Source organism: Hemitrygon akajei, chromosome 7 (genome assembly GCF_048418815.1).
Source record: "Hemitrygon akajei chromosome 7, sHemAka1.3, whole genome shotgun sequence".
In the NCBI taxonomy this organism is placed as follows: Eukaryota; Metazoa; Chordata; class Chondrichthyes; order Myliobatiformes; family Dasyatidae; genus Hemitrygon; species Hemitrygon akajei.
In genome coordinates this window covers 109527693-109550421 of record NC_133130.1, presented here as the reverse complement: position 1 = coordinate 109550421, position 22729 = coordinate 109527693, and the positions used below count along the sequence as shown (strand labels likewise).

Sequence of the window (22729 nt, the reverse complement as noted above, 5' to 3'; positions counted from 1 at the left end):
GCACTGCCCAGCAACCCCCTTCTTTTCTCCTCACTTGCCTATCACCTCTGTCTGGTGGCCCTCCACCTTCCCTTTCTCTCATGGTCCACTCTCTTCTCCTATCAGATTCCTCCATCTCCAGCCCTTTATCTTTTCTACCTATCACCTCCCAACTTCTCATTTCATTCCCCCTCTCCACCTGTTTACCTGGCTTCACCTATCACGTTCCAGCTTGTACTCCTTCCCCTCCACCCACCTTCTTACTCTGGCTTCTTCCCCCTACCAGGTGTTTGCGGTTGAGTAGGATCCAGGATCAGCCATGATGGAATAGCGGAGCAGATCCGATGGGCTGAACGGCAAGATTCTCTCCGATGTCTTATTGTCTTACCTTTGCAGTACTGATGAACAGTCTTGGCCCAACATGTCAGCTCATTATCCTTTCCATAGACACTGCCTGAACTCCAGGAATTTGTATGTGCACTCTTCTTCCAGAAATGCACCAGGCAAATGGAAAAGTGCAGGGTGTTTGGAAACAAGAAGGCCATTCAGTCCATTAAGTAATGCTGACCCTTTGTGCCACTTATTCTCAGGTACCCTCTTCCTGCATTGAGCGTTGCTGTCACGTTTTTGTACTTTCCTCCAGAAAGTGTGGACACACAACGGGAACATTCTGCTGGCCCTTCACCACTCGCTCAATAGGTTCTCACACCAGGAACATTCTGCTGGCCCTTCAACACTCGCTCAATAGGTTCTCACAACAGGAACATTCTGCTGGCCCTTCACCACTCGCTCAATAGGTTCTCACAACAGGAACATTCTGCTGGCCCTTCAACACTCGCTCAATAGGTTCTCACACCAGGAACATTCTGCTGGCCCTTCACCACTCGCTCAATAGGTTCTCACAACAGGAACATTCTGCTGGCCCTTCACCACTCGCTCAATAGGTTCTCACAACAGCAACATTCTGCTGGCCCTTCACCACTCGCTCAATAGGTTCTCACAACAGGAACATTCTGCTGGCCCTTCACCACTCGCTCAATAGGTTCTCACACCGGGAACATTCTGCTGGCCCTTCACCACTCGCTCAATAGGTTCTCACAACAGCAAAATTCTGCTGGCCCATCACCACTCGCTCAATAGGTTCTCACAACAGCAAAATTCTGCTGGCCCTTCACCACTCGCTCAATAGGTTCTCACAACAGGAACATTCTGCTGGCCCTTCACCACTCGCTCAATAGGTTCTCACACCGGGAACATTCTGCTGGCCCTTCACCACTCGCTCAATAGGTTCTCACAACAGGAACATTCTGCTGGCCCTTCACCACTCGCTCAATAGGTTCTCACAACAGGAACATTCTGTTGGCCCTTCACCACTCGCTCAATAGGTTCTCACAACAGCAACATTCTGCTGGCCCTTCACCACTCGCTCAATAGGTTCTCACAACAGGAACATTCTGCTGGCCCTTCACCACTCTCTCAATAGGTTCTCACACCGGGAACATTCTGCTGGCCCTTCACCACTCGCTCAATAGGTTCTCACAACAGGAACATTCTGCTGGCCCTTCACCACTCGCTCAATAGGTTCTCACAACAGGAACATTCTGCTGGCCCTTCACCACTCGCTCAATAGGTTCTCACAACAGCAACATTCTGCTGGCCCTTCACCACTCGCTCAATAGGTTCTCACAACAGGAACATTCTGCTGGCCCTTCACCACTCGCTCAATAGGTTCTCACAACAGCAACATTCTGCTGGCCCTTCACCACTCGCTCAATAGGTTCTCACACCGGGAACATTCTGCTGGCACTTCACCACTCGCTCAATAGGTTCTCAGACCAGGAACATTCTGCTGGCCCTTCACCACTCGCTCAATAGGTTCTCACAACAGGAACATTCTGCTGGCCCTTCACCACTCGCTCAATAGGTTCTCACAACAGCAACATTCTGCTGGCCCTTCACCACTCGCTCAATAGGTTCTCACACCAGGAACATTCTACTGGCCCTTCACCACTCGCTCGATAGGTTCTCACAACGGGAACATTCTGCTGGCCCTTCACCACTCGCTCGATAGGTTCTCACACCAGCAACATTCTGCTGGCCCTTCACCACTCGCTCAATAGGTTCTCAGAACAGGAACATTCTGCTGGCCCTTCACCACTCGCTCAATAGGTTCTCACAACAGGAACATTCTGCTGGCCCTTCACCACTCGCTCAATAGGTTCTCACAACAGGAACATTCTGCTGGCCCTTCACCACTCGCTCAATAGGTTCTCACAACAGCAACATTCTGCTGGCCCTTCACCACTCGCTCAATAGGTTCTCACAACAGGAACATTCTGCTGGCCCTTCACCACTCGCTCAATAGGTTCTCACACCAGGAACATTCTGCTGGCCCTTCACCACTCGCTCAATAGGTTCTCACAACAGGAACATTCTGCTGGCCCTTCACCACTCGCTCAATAGGTTCTCACAACAGGAACATTCTGCTGGCCCTTCACCACTCGCTCAATAGGTTCTCAGACCAGGAACATTCTGCTGGCCCTTCACCACTCGCTCAATAGGTTCTCACAACAGCAACATTCTGCTGGCCCTTCACCACTCGCTCAATAGGTTCTCACAACAGGAACATTCTGCTGGCCAATCACCACTTGCTCAATAGGTTCTCACAACAGGAATTATCCGTCTGCTGGAATGCAGACAAAGCTTCTCGTCGTATCTCAGTCCATGTGGCCACCATGATGGAAAACCAGTTGTGAAGAGTTCAGAGCAGATGCTGCACCCAGTAGACAGCCATTTCACAGTTGCTTCTTTCTGAAGCACAGGAGGTTCTGGAGCAACACACACAAAATTCTGGAGGAACCCAGATGGTCAGGCAGCTTCTCTGGAGAGGGAAAAAGAGCCAATGTTTTGAGCCAGGAACCTTCATCAGGACAGCTGGATTTACCCCAGATGAATCAGAAGGCTTTTATGATTTATTTCATTTTCATAAAACAAGATAAACTAAGAATCCCACAGTGATAACTGATTTTATGAGAGCCTAGAGCCATACAGCATTGACATACAGCAAGCCCTTCAGCTCACCCAATACATTCTGACCACTTTGACCATAAGATACAGGAACAGAAATAGGCCATTCAATCATGGGCTGATCCAATTCTTCCAGTCATCCCCACTCCCCTGCCTTCACACCGTACCCTTTGAAGGCCTGGCTAATCAAGAGCCTATCTGTCTCTGCGTTAAATGCACCCAATGACTTGATCTCAACAGCCGCTCGTGGCAAAAAATTCCACAGATTTACCACCCTCTGACTAAAGTAATTTCTCCACATCTCTGTTCCTGAACTTGTGCCCTCTTGTCCTGGACTCCCCTACTATGGGAAATAACTTTGCCATATTTAATCTGTTCAGGCCTTTTAACCTTCTCCTGAACTCCAGGGAATACAGCCCAAGAGCTGCCAGACGTTCCTCATACAGTAACCCTTTCATTCCTGGAATCATTCTCCTGAATCTTCTCTGAACCCTCTCCAATGTCAGTTTATCCTTTCTAAAGTAAGGAGCCCAAAACTGCACACAATACTCCAAGTATGGTCTCACGAGTGCCTTATAGAGCCTCAACGTCACATCCCCGGTCTTATATTCTATACCTCTAGAAATGAATGCCGACATTGCACTCGTCTTCTTCAGCACCGACTCAACCTGGAGGTTAAACTTTAGGGTATCCTGCACAAGGACTCCCAAGTCCCTTTGCACCTCTGCGTTTTGAATTCTTTCCCCATCTAAATAATAGACTGCCCATTTATTTCTTCCACCAAAGTGCATGACCATACATTTTCCAACATTGTATTTAATTTGCCACTTCTTTGCCCATTCCCCTAAACTATCTAAGTCTCTCTGCAGGCTCTCTGTTTCCTCAACACTACCCACTCCTCCATCTATCCTTGTATCACCGGAAAATTTAGCCACAAAACCATTAATCCCATAGTTCAAATCATTGCCATACATTGTAAAAAGCAGCGGTCCCAACACCGACCCCTGTGGAACTCCACTGGTAACTGGCAGCCAGCCAGAATAGGATCCCTTTATTCCCACTCTCTGCTTTCTGCTGACCAGTCAATGTTCCACCCATGCTAGTAACTTCCCTGTAATTCCATGGGCTCTCATCTTGCTAAGCAGATTCCTGGGCGGCACCTTGTCAAAGGCCTTCTGAAAATCCAAGCACACCACATGTACTGCATATCCTTTGTCTACCCTGCTTATAATTTCCTCAAAAAATATCAGTAGGTTAGTCAGGCAGGATTTTGCTTTCAGGAAACCATGCTGGCTTTGGCCTATCTTATCATGTGTCTCCAGGTACTCCGAAATCTCATCCCTAGCTATCGATTCCAACAACTTCCCAACCACTGACATCAGGCTAACAGGTCTTAGTTCCTTTTCTGCTGCCTCCCACCCATCTTACATAGCGGAGTAACATTTGCAGTTTTCCAGTCATCTGGTACAATGCCAGAATCTATGGATTCTTGTAGGATCATTGTTAATGCTTCTGCAATCTCTCCAGCTACTTCCTTCAGAACCCAAGGGTGCATTCCATCAGGTCCAGGAGATTTATCCACCCTCAGACCATTAAGCTTCCTGAGCACCTTCTCAGTCATAATTCTCACTGCACAAACTTAACTTCCCTGACACTCTTGAATATTCAGTATACCACAGATGTCTTCCACTGTGAAGACTGATGCAAAATATGTGTTCAGTTCCTCTGCCGTCTCTGCGTCTCTCATTACAATATCTCCAGTGTCATTTTCTATTGGTCCTATATCTACCCTCAACTCTCTTTTACCCTTTATATACTTAAAAAAGCTTTTGTTATCTTCTTTAATTAGTTGCCAGCTTCCTTTCATAATTCATCTTTTCCTTCCTAATGACCTTTTTAGTTTCCTTCTGCAAGTTTTTAAAGGCTTCCCAATCCCCTGTCTTCCCACTAGCTCTGAATTCCTTGTATGCCCTCTCTTTTGCTTTTACTTTGACTCTGACTTCGCTTGTCAGCCACGGTAGTGTCCTTCATCTATTTGAAAACTTCTTCTTATTTGGAATATATCTGCTCTCTACTATTCTTCCTGTTAGTGTCCACCCAGTCCAGCACAGCCGATCCCCTAGTGGGCTCAACAACAAGCTGTTCTAAAAAGCCATCCCTTAGACGTTCTACAAATTCTCTCTCCTGAGGCCCAGTACTGGCCTGGCTTCCCCAATCTGCATTCATGTTAAAATATCCAACGATTATCGTGACATTGCCCTTCTGACACACTTTTTCTATCTCCTGCTGTCATTTGTAATCCACATCCTGGCTGCTGTTTGGAGGCCTGTATTCAACTGCTATTAGGGTCCTTTTACCCTTGCCATTTCTTAACTCAACCCATAGAGACTCTACACCTTCCAATCCTATGTCATCCCTTTCTAATTATATATTATTTCATATACAGTCACACCACCCCTTCTGCCTTCTCATCTATCTTTCCAACACATCTTATTTCCTTGGACGTTCAGCTCCCATTGGCAGCCATCCTTTAGCCAAGTTTCAGAGATGGGCACAACATCATACTTGCCTATTTGTAGCTGAATTTAAGATCATCCATTTTATTTCTTATGCTGCGTGCATTCAACATTTTCAATCCCGTATTTGTTGTGTTCTGTTTAAACTGCACCATACCTCTATTGCCCTGCAACCCATCCTACTGGCTGTGATTGTCTCTCATCTCCTGCCTGTCCTTTCTATCATCTCTGTTGCATGCTATCTTTGATTTATTTCTGTTTTCCCCTACCTCAGCCCTCTCACTCTGGGTCCCATCCCCTTTTCAAATTAGTTTAAACCCTCCCAATCAGCTCTATTAACCTGCCTGCCAGGGCTTTGAGTTCAGGTGTAACCCGTCCTTTTTGTCCAGGTCATACCTCCCCCAGAAGATGCCCCAATGATCCAGGAACCCAAAGTCCTGCCCCCTACACCAGTCTCTCAGCCACACATTAATATGCCTGATCATGCTACTCTTGCATTCGTTAACATGTGGCACAGGCAGCAATCCTGAAATTACGACTCTGGAGGTCCTGCTTTTCATCTTCCTACCCAACTCCCTGAATTCTCTCTTCAGGACCTCCTCTATGACTAGTGCATTCCCCATCTGCTTCTCTCCCTTCTGCACCATGGACCCAGGCTCAGTGCCAGAGACCCAATCACTGTGGTCATCCTCTGTCAGGTCAACAGCATCCAAAACGAGATAGCAATTCCTGAGGGGGATGGCCACAGGGATGCTCTCTACTATCTACGCTCTTCCCATCCCTTCCCTGACCGTCACCCACTTGTCTAACTCCTGCAGCCTCAGGGTGACTGACTCCCTGTAGCTCCTATCCATCTCCTGCTCACTTTCCCCAATAAGCTGTAGGTCATCAAGCCGCAGTCCAGATCCCTAACACGGCCTCTCAGGAGCTGCATCTCGGTGCACTTGGCACAGACGTGGCCATCTGGGAGACTGGCAGATTCCCAGGATTTCTACATCCGACACTCAGAGCAAAGTACTAACCCTACAGACGTGCTCTCTATTACTCAAAAAAAAATGCAAGGGAAAAAAATGAAGTCCACCTACCCACTTACCTCGCCAAGACTCGAATGAGCCAAAACCTGTCCACTCTGCCTCAGACCACTCCACCAACCACCCAGCTAGTCCCAATGTTTGGCCTATACCCCCCCCCAAGGATTACCCCTCCACGTACCTGTCCGAGTGCTTCTTAAACAATATCTGCCTCAAACACTTCCCCTGGCAGCTCGTTCCATTTACTCACTATCTTTGTGGGAAATTGCCCCTCACGTCCAATTTAAATCCTTTTCCTCTCACTCTAAATCTATGCCCCTTAGTTTTAGACCCTCCTACCCTTGGGAAAAGGTCACTGCCACCCACATTATCGGTGTGTGTATATGATGTATATTGTAATTCACGGTTTTTCAGTTATTATGTATTGCATTCTCCTGTCGCCACAAGTACAACAAATTTCAGGACATATGCTGGTGATATTGAAGCCGATTCTGATTCTAATTTGTAGATACAGCCTCCATGACCGTCCTTGCTCTCTCCTGCATACGCCATGGCAATGACCTTGCTATCATGGAGAAACACCACATTGAACAAGTCATCGTGCTCTTGCTGCATCAGCTCCTAAGTTACCAGAAGACGGATGGTACCTTTGGGACTATCTACAATACTGGCCTTGCTGTTCAGGTGAGTTTAAACTGGCACGTAACGCCTACACCGTGGGTAGCAAGGCTCTCTTACTGGTGACACCGATCCTGTGGTAGAGTGAGGGAGGGTGGGTGTAATCATGACCAAGGACAGCAGAGCAAATCGAGAACATTGGATAAACTGTGTATTCCATGCCTCATCTGATTCTCCCTTTCCTTTATTTCAAATCTGGGTCAGAGTTAATTCTACACCTTACTCTGCACGTGGGTTCACCACCCTCTGTAGCTCTCTCGTTACAGAACTGCTACACTTAAGAGGCAATTATACAGGCACTTAAATAGACAAGGCAAAGGAGGACACAGTCCTAATGCAGGCATATGGGTTAGTATGGATCTGGTATGATGAAGGGCCTGATTCTATGTTGTATAACACTGATTCTATGACTCTCAATATCTACACTATTCTGTTCACTGCATTATTTCTCAATAAGGTAAAAGTTCAAGTGACCTTGACCTGGACAGAAGGTGGAACACCAGATGATCAGACCATCATTCCCACCTGATAAACATCCCCTCTCTGATATCCAGTTAACACAGTGAACGTGTAACTTATTTCACTGCTAGCCAAATTCGTTCACATCTGGATGTCCACCAAATGCATTTCTTTGAATTATATTGGATATCGTTCCGAATATCTTTTGTCTTCTGTTTCCAGGCTTTCGTTGAACAGGAAAAACTGGAATTTACTCTCTTCCATTGCTCAAAAAATTTGCAACTCTTGGTCAACGAGATCTATAAAGGGTCATTTAACACAGTGCAGAAAGCTTTCCCAGTACTCCTGGCTTTGGAGGGAAAGTCACTGTTGCACGTTGAAGACCCCAGTTGTCGTTCACATCGGGGTGAGTATGCAAAACCATGATATCAACATGTTTTAAAGGCATCATTAAAATGACTGTGAGAAATAACTGAAATGTCAGCCACGTATTAGATAGTAACACCTTGCCTCTGACAGTGTTCTGTTTTCACCTTCACACTCCGTGGGGATTCATGCACGTCAGCATAAATCCCCACTGATGCGTGTTGATCCATTGCAGTACTAGCCTTTGGGTGAGATCTTAGACACTCTCAGTGGCAACTTTATTAGGTACATCTGGAACTTGGTGCGGTCTTCTGCTGTAGCCCATCCACTTCAAGATTCAATGTGTTGTGCATTCAGAGGTGCTCTTCTGCACACCACTGTCATAACATATGGTTATTTGAGTTGCTGCCACCTTGAACCATTCTCCTCCCACCTCTCTCATTAACAAGGAACTGCCACTCACTGGACTGTCATGAATGAAAATACCAGGAGACCAGCAATTTCCGAGATACTCAAACCGCCCCATCTGGCACCAACAATCAGTGCATGGTCAACGTCATCTAAGTCATATCATTTCCTCATTCTGATGTTTGGTCTGAATAACTGAACCTCTTGACCATGTCAGCATGCTTTAATGCATTGAATTCCTGCCACATGATTGCCCGATTAACTATTTACCTTAATGAACAGGTGTAGTGATCACCTATGAAACACTCGGGGTTCCTCAGCTGCATAATTCTAGCGAAGACAATCTCTGGCCCCACCAAACGCGTGAGATTGAGGTGCGAGCCCATCCCAAAACTCCGTTTGTGTGGATGCTGTGTAATTTGTTACCCTGGTAGAAATGAGTGCCATGAAATAACAGTCAGTCTCTTCTTCTTCTTCTGTTGTCCATCAGAATCCGATGACGACATCCACTCCTTTAACGGTGAGATCTTTGATGACTATACAGTCCTATCCTGGACTCACAAGCTCTCTTGCAGGTGGGACATGTATATGTGGTAGTGGTGATGGTAGTGATGGCAACCATGGCTGCATCTCTTCTGGCTCTCTTCTGCTGTCTTCTGGTTGTTCTTTCCAGCGCCAGAATATGAACTCCGTCCCCACACAACTGTCGCCAAGTGATATGGTCGGCAGCAGCATCCTCCAGGTCCTCGGGTCTGATCTTGCACTTCCTTAAAGCATTCGTCATCTGATCCTTATAGCGCTTCTTCGACCCTCCAGCTGAGCATCGACAATGATGTAGCTGGCCGTATAACACTCTGCGGGGTAGCCAACATGGGGGCATCCTTATCACGTGCCCCAGCCACCGCAACTGACGCTAGGTGATCGTGGCCTCAATACTTCTGCAGTTGGTCTTTACTAGTATTTCAGTGTGAGGCACCCGCTCATGCCAAGTAATTCCCAGGATGTGCTGAAGGCAGCTTATGTGGAAGCGCTCCAAGGACTTGTACACGCTGGAATTAAGGAGATTGGGAGGGGATCTGATTGAAACATATAAGATTATTAAGGGATTGGACAAGATAGAGGCAGGAAATATGTTCCAGATGCTGGGAGAGTCCAGTACCAGAGGGCAAGGTTTGAGAATAAGGGGTAGGTCATTTAGGACAGAGTTAAAGAAAAAACTTCTTCTCCCAGAGAGTTGTGGGGGTCTGGAATGCACCGCCTCGGAAGGCAGTGGAGGCCAATTCTCTGGATGCTTTCAAGAAGGAGCTAGATAGGTATCTTAATGATAGGGGAATCAAGGGATATGGGGACAAGGCAGGAACCGGGTATTGATAGGAATTGATCAGCCATGATCTCAAAATGGCGGTGCAGGCTCGAAGGACTGAATGGTCTACTTCTGCACCTATTGTCTATTGTCTATTGACTTGATGTGACGGCTGTAGGTTACCCAAGCTTCACAGCCATAAAGGAGGGTGGTGACACAGACTGCTTGGTATATGGAGACCTTTGTGGAGGGACGAAGGCTCCTGTTCTGAAAGACTCTACGCCGAAGTCTCCCAAAGGCAGCTGATGCCTGTTTAATGTGGCTCTGGATGTCGTTGTCAATGCCGCTATCCTCAGAGAGAATGCTCCCCAGATATTTGAAAGATGGCACCACTGACAGCTTTTCATCACCAACAGTGAAGGCAGGTAGGGTGGGTGGAACACTAGCACTCCATTGGCAAACCACTTCTGTCTTGGTGGTATTGACGGTCTGCCCCATCCTACTGTACGCCATCACCACCACAGCAAGGACAGTCTGAAGATCCTCCAGAGTATGGGTACAAGAGTATGGTCATCTGCATATTGCAGCTCCAGGACCCATTCTCTGCGGAGTTTGGTGGTTGCGTGGAGCTTCCTGATGCCATCTAATCTGACATCCGCTGCCACACTGCTGCTGTCTTTAATCTCATTGTGGAGAAGCTTGGTAACACACAAGAGAACGATGGTAAAGAGCACTGGTGCTAGCACACACCCCTGCCTCACCCCTGTCCATACAAGGAAGGGCTCGGACTCTTGTCCTCCTATGGTCACCGCAGCAGTCATCCCATCATGGAACTGGCGGAGGATGTTAACAAATTTATTGGGACAGCCAAACCTGAGATGGACATCCCATAAGAGCTCTCTTTGCACAGTGTCGAATGCTTTGGAGAGGTCGACAAAGGCCATAAACAGGTCCTGATGTTGCTCCCGGCACTTTTCCTGAAGTTGCCAGGCTGTGAAGATCACGTCGATCATGCTCCTGTTCTTCCTAAATCCACACTGTGATTCAGGCAGCATTGACTCGGTGATGTTGCTGATGAGCCTCTGAAACATCACCTTAGTCAGGACCTTTCCAGCAACAGAAAGGAGTGATATGCCCCTACCATTGCCCTAGATGGCCTTGTCACCCTTGTTCTTATAAATGACAACAATGTTTGCATTTCTCCATTGCTGTGGGATGTTCTCATCAGTCCAGGCCTTGGTGATGTACTGCTAGAGGGTGCACATACCACATGTACCCTCCGTTCTTCAGTAAACTCAGCAGGGATATTGTCAGTGCCAGGGGACTTGTTGTTCTTAAGGGAATGGACAGCTGATAGAACCTCCTGGAAGGTTGGTGGTAGACTGAGGTCGTGAAAGTTTCAGGCAGTTCGTCCAGGATGATGGGGTCTCCGTCAGAATCTTGATTCATCAGAGTGTTAAAATGCTCAGCCCACCTCAGCAGAATGGTATTCTGATTCTTCAGAAGTGTTAGACCATCTGCTGTTTTCAGGGGAGTAATGCATCAATTTATTGGCTGTAAATGGTTTTGACAGCATTGTAAAAACTATGCATGTCATTATTATCGGCAAAGGACTGGATTTCATGTGCCTTTTCAGTCCACACCACTCATTTTGTATGGCCCGTATTGCCTTTTTGCACTTTCCTCCGAGCTGCCTGATGCTGGTGGGGTGAAGGGATATCTAAAGTTGCCTGGTGTGCTTTGTGCATGTCCTTAAACAAGTTGTGGATGATATCTGAGTTATCGTCAAACCAGTCTTGGTGGTTCCTGCTCTTATGGCCAATGGATTGGGCTGCTGCTCATAGAGCGCAGAGCTGATATAGGTCCACTGTTGTTCCATGGTATTTTCTGAACTCAGACAAGGTTCCAGCTCCCTTGTTTCTCAGCTAGGATGTGTCGAAAATCACTTCTTGATTCAGTGTTTCTCAGGCAGTTTGCAATTTAGTCACATTTTATTGGGTTTTTTGCAGCCGCAAGGGGGGGGGAACGCACTTTCATATGGAGCTTGGCCACAATCATACGGTGGTCAGTCCAGCGCTCTGCACCTCTCATGGCACGGGTGATGAGAACGTCCTTGATGTCACTACGTCTCACAATGATGAAGTCGATCATGTGCCAATGTTTAGAGCGAGGGTGCATCCACGAGGTCTTATATTTTGCCTTCTGCTGGAAGATGGTGTTGGTTATGGTAAGGTTATGCTCAGAGCAAAGAGTAAGTAGCCTCATGCCATTTGCATTGACCTTGCCAATACCAGGCACTCCACTCCATATCCTGTTGTTCTGTCCCACCCTAGCGTTGAAGTCCACAAACAAAAGGATCTTATCATTCTTAGGGATCTGGCAAAGAGCCTCATCCAATGTCTGATAAAAGCATTCTTTGGCCTCATTCTCAGATGGCAAAGTTGGTGCATAGGCACTGAGAAGCGTGGCATAACGTTTCTTTACCAGGGGTTACAGAGGATCCTTAGTCTTTCACTAATGCCAACAGTGTTTCTGTGAGACTTGGTAGAAAGGTGTTCTTGATGGCCAATGCTACTCCATGGAGATGTTGTCCACCTGGGGGGAAACCCTTCCAGAAGAAGGTGTAACCTATCCCTTCCTCTGTTAAAGAGCCTTCATCCAGGAGCCTGGTCTCACTCAGGGCAGGAATGTTGATGTTGTAGCGCCTCAGCTCAGCAGCGATCAAGGCTGTTCTTCGGTGAGGTCTGTCAGAGATGCCATACAAGTCCAGGAGAGTCCTTACATTCCATGTTGCCGGTTTTAGGTTGTATTGTTTCTGATTTCGACCACAGCAGTGGAATAGCCGGATAAGCACAGTAAGCTAGCCAGGTGAGTGATTGAATGGGCAATGTTTAGGCCACCTTCTCTAGGCCCTTCCCCAATTGGGGTGAGCAGTGCGGTCCCTAAATAGGGCTGTTCAGTCGCACAGGGGTCTGCCGAAAACAGCTGCCACTCAGTCCCAGCTGCTAGTGACCAAATACCCTGTGCCACTGCGGTGCAGGGTTCTGACTAGGAGCTCCTAGTCCATTCGTACCTGTTCCCATTGCCAGACGCCCCATCGCCATCAGACTTCAACCAAATGTAAGGTCCAGGTATTGTTCACCGAGGTCAGAGGTGGAGACCTGTGCAAGGAAGATATTAAAGTGCCACAGGGGGTGCACCATCCCCAGTACCACAATCTTCACCCTGATGAGGTAAATCCCGGTGGCAAGGGTGAACCCAGGACAACCGGTCCCTCATCTTGGCTGCAGGAGGCTGCCAGGTCCTTGGTCTGTTAACGCCCGCCTATTGCGTGCCGCCAGCACATTGATTTTCTGTCAGGATGTGCTCCCTTAGCCTTGTCTCAACAGACTTACCACAAGGCAGTGGGGCTATTTGCCCATAGCTGGGGCAGTGGTTGACGGGTGCCAGGGCGTATCCACAAAGTGGTGGGCCAACACACCACGTCTCTGGGGCCCACTGCTACTCCGAGATCCCCTGTAGTTTAGCCTGGGACCGTAAGATACCCAGTTTCCACGTGTGGCCCTGAGGAGGCACTGCAGGAGTCTTGGTGGTAGAGAGGCTCTGTACTGGCAGGAGGAGGCTTACACACTCGGCTCCTCTTTTCACCCTCTGTCGAGAAGGCTAGCCAGCGGCAATAGCTGTAAGCAGAGAGTACCAGGTGGCAAGCAGCATGCAACATGCACTAACTACAAGCACTACTACACTAGACACTTCACACACACCCTGTGAGTAAATACTCCCACACATCAATGGTTTGCTCGCTTCACACAGAACAGACAGTACACCACATACAACCAAAATATTTAGCTTTATAATTAATTTGACTAAAGGGTTAGTAATGAAAGAACCAACAAAAAAGGTCCCATTTCAATAAACTGTCTAATGTGCACAAGTTGGAGTTCACGGTTCCCCCGTCACCGAACCTCCTTTGATCTCCCCGGATCGCAGCCCCGATCCGGGTCAAATCCTACGAGTTCTTCTCTCTTCATCTCTCTAACCAAAAATCTCAAGCCCAACCTTAACGTCTCTCACAAGAGAAACCTCCCTTAATCTGACCATCCTAATTGGATGGCACACAATCCTACCATCTCTAATCTTCAACAATAAGCCAAACATCAGTGGGAAAACAAGCAGCTGGCGGAGCACGGCACAAACTGAAATATAGAACAACGTAACAGTAAAAAAACAGGGACCAGGGCATACACTCCCCCCCCCCCCCCCCCAACCCAAAAATAGCCATGTCCTCATGACTTTGAAATAATTTGTCATCCCATCATTAATAACACCGTTTTCAAAGGGATTTCATGATGTCAGAAGGTCCAATCCATTTGCGAAGGCTAGTGACATATCTTGCTAGAGGGATAGCCGTCGCACTCTGTTCCCCTATCTGGGGGTCTCCTGATTCTTTGAGACCCTCCTTACTCTATCATCTACTTCCTCAAATTCCAACACTCCTTGGGATACTGCTGATCAAGATGTGTAGGCTTCCCTCGGTCTGTCACTCTTGCCCTCTGCGACTCGGATCCCTCTGCCACTTGGCTGAGCCCCACTTCACCGTCCCGCTGAAACCCAGCCTGTCCCCCCGATTTCACCTGCTTCAGCGTGAGAAGGGTTGGGAATCTCTTCCTCAATCAGTGGGGAGTTAGCAAAAGGCAGCATATCCCACAGCCCCATTTCCCATTCAGGGGCAGGAGCCGGTCTAATATTTCCTGACGCTGGTCCTTCAGTCTCTTCGCGTCGCCACAGAGTCCTCTTACTAGGTGAAGGGTCCAGGTCGGGCTCTGGGTCTACCTGCACCTCTTGTCCCGGGGCGGTAGGTGGTTCCGATGGAGAATCTTGACAGGCCATTTCCCATCCTCTTGTTTCACCTGGAAAACTGGTAGGTTTGGCATCTGACTCTCATCCACATGGGGTATAGCTGCCCAGTGGTCAGCCAACTTGTGCTTTCCAGGTAGCCCCAATTCCCTTATGAGGAGTCTGTCTACCGGCAGGAGTTGGGAGAACCTCACCTTTTGATCATACCTCCTCTTATTCCCTTGATTCTGCTTGGCAGTCACAACCTCAGCTGATTCATAAGCCCTTTTCAGCTCCCTTCTCATATCAGACGCATACTTCAGATAAGTCTTCAGTGGTAGGTCTTCCTCGCCAGTCCCAAAACAAAGGTCAAAGGGCAACCTCGCATCACGCCCAAACATCAGATAATATGGCGAGCACCCGGTAGCTTCATTTTGTGTACAGTTGTAACTGTGAACCAGATGCCCAATATGTTGACTCCACTTGCTCTTCTTGCTTATCTCCAAGGTTCGAGCATGTCTAGCAAGGTCCAGTTAAACCTCTCAGGCTGGGGATCTCCCTGTGGCTGATGAGGAGTGGTCCTCAACTTCGACTCCAAGCATGCTCAGTAACTCATATGTGCCTACTCTCGAAATCCCGTCCCTGATCACTATGTATCCGCCTGGGGAGGCCATAACAAATGAAAAACTTCTCCCATAACACTTTGGTCACCATGGCCACCCTCTGATCCTTGGTAGGGAAACCTTGTGCATATCTGGTGTAGTGATCTGTAATGACAAGACATTTGCCATGTTGCTGGCATCTGGCTCTGTTGACAGGAAATCCATACACACCAGGTCACGGTCAAGTGGTACAATGGAGTGACCCTCGTAGGCAGCATCTTCCTCCGTGTACATCGAATGCATGACTTGCAGTATTCTTCGACCTCTGGCTTCAATCGGGGCCAGTGGAACCGATCTCTGGGCAACCTATAGGTCTTTTCAAACCCCCCAAATGTCCAGGAGTGACTTCAATACATTCCTCCGATACTTCTCAGCTGGAACCAGCTGGGAATGCCGAGGCTGGTCCGGAGATGATGTCCAGTATAGGATCTGGTTCCTCAGCTCCAATCTGGGCCATTCTCTCAGTAATGGAGACACTGACTGGTGTTTCGTCCCCTCTGCTTGGGCCGTGTCTCCCCTTTCGACCGCTGACCGAATGGTAGCGATGCCCGGCTGCTGCCACTTCCCCAGGACTCCATTCCGGCAGGCAGAGCAGTCAGGTTACAGTAAGCTTGTGGAATGGCGTCATCGGAAACTCCCAACTGATCTACCGCTCGAGCCTTCCGTCTGACTTCACGGTGATGCAAACCTGGCACATGGCTTTCACTCCGGAGCAGGAATGCTCTCCCACTCCTCGTCCCTTCATGTACACATCAGAACAAAGCATCAGCATCAGTGTTTCTGCTTCCTGGCCAGTACTTCAGGCTGAAATCATAGGCAGACCATGCCGCCAACCACCAATGGCCTGTGGCATCCAGTTTCACCAGGTGAGTATACAAGTTAGGGATTGTTGTCCATCCTCACCTCAAACCTGGTACCATAGAGGGAGTCACTCAACCACAGCCCATTTCAATGCCAGGAACTCCAACATGTGCATTGGATACTTTTTCTCAGAGGGTGACAGACTCCGGCTGACAAACGCAACAGACCGCAACCCTGTGCCCTGATCCTGATACAGGACACCCGCCTAAGCCCTCTCTGCTGGCATATGTATGCAATACAGATCGGCAGCTGGGGGTCTGCAAAAGTACAGGTGCTTTTGTCAGCAGCTCCTTTAGCAACTGAAATGCCTCTTCACATTCATCTCACTCCAAAAGGCTTCGAAGAGCTGAGATAATCTTTACCCTTCTCATCCCTTTTCTTCCCCAAGGGAGGGTAACCACACATAAGTTGATTTAAAGGGCAACTCACTTTCGCGTAGTCCTTCACGAACCTCCGGTTGTACCCACAGAAACAAGGAACGAGTGCCAAGCTCTCATAGTCTGGGGCCTTGGCCCTGTGGTCACCACCTCCATCTTAGAATGATCTGTAGCTACTCCATCTCATGAGATTATGCGCCCAACATAGCTGACAGATGTCTTGCAGAACTGGCACTTGTCCAGGGAAAGTTTTAACCCTTTAACTTTCAGGAAGCCCAGCACCTTCAGTCGCCTCATTTAATGTTCTTACAAAGTGGACACAAACACTATGAGGTCATCCAGATACACCAATACCTCGAGCAATTCCATATCCCCCACCGTTTCTCTCCATGACACACTGGATCGCAGGGGCTCCCGATATGCCCTGGGGCATCCTCTCGAACTGGAAAAATCCCAGTGAACATAAATGCCATCTTCTTTATCAGCCTCCCTCATGGGGATCTGGTAATGTCCACTCCTCAAGTCCAGCACACTGACACATTTCACACCAATCAGACAGGCCAGCGGGTCTTCGATCCTCGATGCCGTATTCTGGTCAGGGATGGTGCACCTGTTCAGAGACCTATAGTCCACACACATCCGTACCTTCCAATTCTTCTTCCTGACCACCACTACTGGGGACGCATAGGGGCTTTGGGACTCTGATGATCCCAGCTTCCTTCAACTTCCACAAATGCTGCTGAACTTCCTCCACCTCTGCAGGGGCCAGTCTCAGTGACCTCTCTCTAAACAGGGTGTCCTTGGTCACCTGGATAGTGTGACGAGTGCTCTTGGAACAACTCACATCAAACTCATCAGTGGAAAAGACACCTCCCAGCCTTCAACATCTTCTGTCAACCTCCTCTTCCAATCTGCAGGTACCGGGGAGTCCCCGAGGTTGAATGACTCAGCAGTTAACTTTCCCTTTCTCGAAAAGGGTTTCTCCCCGGCTTGTCTCACAGGGACATTACCGTCACCGGGAAGAGATGTGCCGGGGCATTCCCTGCTTGAAGGTGACCTCCCTCTTCATAGTGTTCCTGACAATCACTGCCATCCTGTTCACCTGTACATCAAAGGGTTTCTGAAGTTCGGGCCTCACCAGTACCCCCAGCAGATAAGCCCTACTCCTCTTCATGGTCTTCTGGAGCATCCACCAAGAGGGCCTTGGCATCAAAAATTCTCAGAACTTTGGGGTTTCCCATCACTCTTACTACTTCTCCAGGCATAACTCAATGGTTTTGACTGGGTGAACCACACAATCCCTCATCTAAGCTCATTATCTGGCCCAACGCGGCCACACACTTCCTCAAAAGTATCTTGAAACACCGGGTGAACGGACAATGTTTTTAGAAAGTTCTCTCCTTGCAGACTCCCCATTAACCTCCTCACAATAGCAGTAGTTGTCCCCACAAGAATTGAAACTCCGCCCTTCTCAACAGGGTCCAGACAAACCAGCACTAATAGAAACATAGAAAACCTACAGTACAATACAGGCCCTTCAGCCCACAAAGCTGTGCCGAACATGTACTTACTTTAGAAATTACTTTAGGTTACCCATAGTCCTGTATTTTTCTAAGCGCCATGTACTTATCCAGGAGTCTCTTAAAAGACCCAATCTTATCCACCTTCACCACCGTTGCCAGCAGCCCATTCCACGCACTCACCACTCTGCATAAAAAAAACTTACCCGACATCTCTGTATGTACCTACTTCCAATCACCTTAAAACTGTGCCCCCTCATGTTAGCCATTTTAGCCCTGTGGAAAAAGCCTCTGATTATCCACATGATCAATGCCTCTCATCATCTTGTACACCTCTATCAGGTCACCTCTCATCCTCCTTCACTCCAAGGAGAAAAGGCCGAGTTCACTTAACCTATTCTCACAGGGCATGCTCCCCAATCCAGGCAACATCCTTGTAAATCTCCTCTGCACACTTTCTATAGTTTCCATGTCCTTCCTGTAGTGAGGTGACCAGAAATGAGCATAGTACTCTAAGTGGGGTCTGACCAGGGTCCGGTATAGCTATAACGTTGCCTCTCGGCTCTTAAAATCAATTCCACGATTGATGAAGGCCAATGCAGAGTATGCCTTCTTAACCACAGAGTCAACCTCCACAGCAGCTTTGAGTGTCCTGTGGACTCAGACCCCAAGATCCCTCTGATCCTCCACACTGCCAAGAGTCTTACCATTAATACTATATTCTGCCATCATATTTGACCTACCAAAATGAACCACTTCACATTTATCTGGGTTGAACTCCATCTGCCACTTCTCAGCCCAGTTTTGCATCCTATCAATGTCCCGCTGTAACCTCTGACAGCCCTCCACACTATCCACAACACCTCCAACCTTAGTGTCATCAGCAAATTTACTAACCCATCCCTCCAATTCCTCATCCAAGTCATTTATAAAAATCATGAAGGGAAGGGGGCCCCAGAACAGATCCCTGAACCATACCACTGGTCACTGATCTCCATGCAGAATATGGTCCATCTACAACCACTCTTTGCCTTCTGTGGGCAAGCCAATTCTGGATCCACAAAGCAATGTCCCCTTGGATCCCATGCCTCCTTACTTTCTCAATAAGCCTTGCATGGGGTACCTTATCAAATGCCTTGCTGAAATCCATATACACTACATCTACTGCTCTACCTTCATCAATGTGTTTTAGTCACATCCTCAAAAAATTCAATCAGGCTCGTAAGGCACGGCCTGCCTTCGACAAAGCCATGCTGACTATTCCTAATCATATTATGCCTCTCCAAATGTTCATAAATCCTGCCTCTCAGGATCTTCTCCATCAACTTACCAATCACTGAAGTAAGACTCACTGGCCTATAATTTCCTGGTTTATCTCTACTCCCTTTCTTGAATAAGGGAACAACATCTACAACCCTCCAATCCTCAGGAACCTCCCCCGTCCCCATTATGCGAAGATCATCACTAGAGGCTCAGCTCCTCCCTCGCCTCCCACAGTAGCCTGGGGAACATCTCTCTGGTCCCGGTGACGAATCCAACTTGATGCTTAATATCTATATGCTCAAGCTTTTCAGTCCGGTGTAAGTCATCCCTACAATTGCCAGGATCCTTTTCCGTAGTGAATACTGAAGCAAAAAGTGTTTATTAAAAGTACCTCAGCTGTCTCCTCTGGTTCCATCCACACTTTTCCACTGTCACACTTGATAGGTCCTATTCTCTCACGTCTCATCCTCTTGTTCTTCACATACGTAGAATGCCTTGGGGTTTTCTTTAATCCTGTTCGCCAAGGCCTTCTCATGGCCCCTTCTGGATCTAATTTCATTCTTAAGCTCCTTCTTGCTAGCCTTATAGATCTCTATTATCACCTAGTTTTTTGAACCTTTCGTATGCTTTTCTTCTTGACTAGATTTTCAATGTACTAAGGACCTCAGCGACTCCCACATCAGACTCCAAAAACTCCAGCTTCACTGACAAATAACCATCGTACAGATAATCAGCCAGACTAAGACCCCAGCTCTCTAGTGCACTGAGTGGCATCAGTGGTCAATGCATCAGATACTGGTTGTGAAATGAACAGTACAGAAAGTAACTCGCGACCCTGTCTCTAGCATAAATACCCTCCATCATCGTGATACACTGGAGTTTGACCCAATAAGCCTTCAGAAATTGGTTTTCTTTTGCTTTAGGGTGTTACTTGATATATTGCTGGGAATATGTTCCCCCGATATGCCAGGCCATCCCCTCACTGGGTCTCTCCTCTTTCGCAATGTCTCTCTCTGCTTAGGGGGCTCACTCTAAGGGGCTTCCCATCGTTCACACCCCTGCCTGAAGTGTCCCTCTTCACCACAGTTATATCAGACAATACCGGCCGCTCCCCTTCTCACAGGACCCCGACTGCTAGCAGCCCTCTGTACAGTCCGACCCTTTAGAGAGTCCGCCTCCCTATCAGCTCCATCGCGGGGGGGCTACACCCACTGATAACAACCGGGACATCTCAGTCCTAAACCCTGCCACGAGCTCCTTCACCACTGCCCGGGCTGGGGGTCACCTCAGCCAAGGGGACTACTGAGGACTGTACCCTACAGACGGAGGCCTCCTGCACCTCCATCGCATTCTCCTCTCGTACTTCTCCGATCAACTCGCCAAACGAGGGCGTGGAGCGCGTCTTACGAGACATTTGGAGGCCCCAAGCGATCAGGTCCATGCGCCTCTCGCCACTTGGTCCATTCTTGACTGATTCACCTCAACCGTCTGAATGACCCCTCCATGCCACAGGCAATTTAGCTGCCTCTCTAGCCAAAATATGTAGGCAGAAAGATTCTCCCCCTTCTCTTGACACATGTTCTGAAACCCCATCATGTGCTCCACTGGGCTTCCCGTCGCGCCAAACACCTTTTCTAGCGCTTGCGTGTGAGCCGCAGAGGTGGCAAAGGGGTTCTGTGTCTTTCCAGCTCTCATTACATCAGCAGCCGGCCTCCCAAACTTTCAACCAATGGCTGTCGTTTTACGTCATCACAGCACTGCCACTCATCTAACAGAGCGGCCTGCTCCGGCCAGGTCTCATACTCCTCTTCCCCCTCGGGGGTGGGCTTCACCCCAGAGTATACTCTCGGCTTTCCATAGCTAGGATGCTCCGCCCGGGCACTGGGCCAGTTATTCGCCAGGGTGGTAAGGGCTGATACCAACTCAGAAATCCCACCCTTCACTGGGGGACTCATTAGACATTCCAAATCAGACCACTCCTTTGCAGAAACGAGAGCGGCCTGTCTTTGAAGTCTCCGCCCCCAGCTACGGGAGACTCGGCTTGTGATTTGACCCGCTCTCCTTCACTCTCCTCCTCCCAGAGAGTATGGACAACCCACGGTCTCTCCCCTCTCCCGGGACTCCCAATAGTACCAGGCAGTTCCACTGCCTTAACGTCAGCGCTAGTCTGGACCAAAACACCGTCTTTCCCTGCCATTTTATCAAACCTCCGCTCCACAATCATAACTGTTCCTACGTCTTCAACGGTACTTATAGTTCCAATTAACAATTCATCAGGGATTTGAATGTCTACCCCACTCAACACACACGCATTCATTGCCAGTAACCCGCGGATTTGCAGCACCGCTCAACCCCAGCAGCATCCATCACCACGTACTTTACAGGACAACAGTTCAGCACAGACTTGAACACACAACCTACTGGATCAATGCTCAGGGCAATCACACAGCATCCAACTAAATCGATCCCAGACGACACCCCCCCCCACCCCCCCACAAACACTGAAACACCGATTTCCTCGCCTGCACAAGTCCAGGGAAGACGATCTCCATCCCCGCCAAACGTGTGAGACTGAGGCGCGAACCCACCCCTCAAACCCTGTTTGTGTGGATGGTGTGTAATTCGTTACCCTGTCACAAATGAGTGCACACAATTCTCCCATCTCTTATCTTCAACAGTAACCCAAACACAAGGTGAAAACCAGCTGCTCTCACAGATCAGCACAAAATGAAATACATACAGCATAACAGTAAACACTATGAACCAGGGCATTACATCTAATACAGGGGCCATTAGGCCCCATCACTGATGCAGAGGAAAATTCCAATGGGACTGTCTGCTGTTTAAATCGCTGCCTATCGTGCTTAACCCAGCTCCCCGAACTCCCATCGGGCTATACGCCCCTTGAATTTTGTTGTCCTTCCTAAATTTACTTACTCTTTCAGCACATTTAACTCCATGTTCCGTCAGACCATCCCTCTGTACAGGTGTCCTCCTTATCACTTGTTCCGCCTCACCTTTCTCTACTACACACTTGTTATGTATTCAGGCAACAATAAATATATGTGAGTTAGGCAAGGGTTTTTCATAACAAATAACATGTTTATTAAACACTGAAAACAAACCCCCCCCAAAAGTAAACAAACACTAACGTAACCGGAAATCAGCTGCTGTGCGGCAGCTTCACAGTTCTTAAAGCGATGCAGCAAAAACAGTTCTTAAAGCGATGTTGAAAAAAAAGTTCTTTAAAGCGGTATGCCGTAAGTTCAAAATGCTCACAGTCCATTTAAAAGGAGAGACTTTTTAAGGCGATTTAAATTCTCTTCCACGTCGTTGTCCTTCGATCCCCAGCGTCAAACTCGTCCCACATAGAATTTTTATGAAACGTAACGGTTTAAAGGCACTGACCTCTTCTTCCACACTATTCTCAATCTCCTGCTTTC

General features: G+C 48.2%; 1 protein-coding gene across 3 annotated transcripts in view; it reads left to right on the top strand.

Annotated features, from left to right (window-relative positions):
• LOC140730800 (transcobalamin-1-like) overlaps nt 1-22729 on the top strand; it is a 49020-nt gene that overhangs the window by 18157 nt on the left and 8134 nt on the right. For all 3 annotated transcript variants that reach the window (XM_073051705.1, XM_073051706.1, XM_073051704.1), the window contains 2 exons: nt 7062-7237; nt 7913-8096. In XM_073051705.1, the coding sequence (XP_072907806.1) occupies nt 7062-7237; nt 7913-8096 (360 nt within the window). The remainder of the gene's footprint in view (nt 1-7061; nt 7238-7912; nt 8097-22729) is intronic.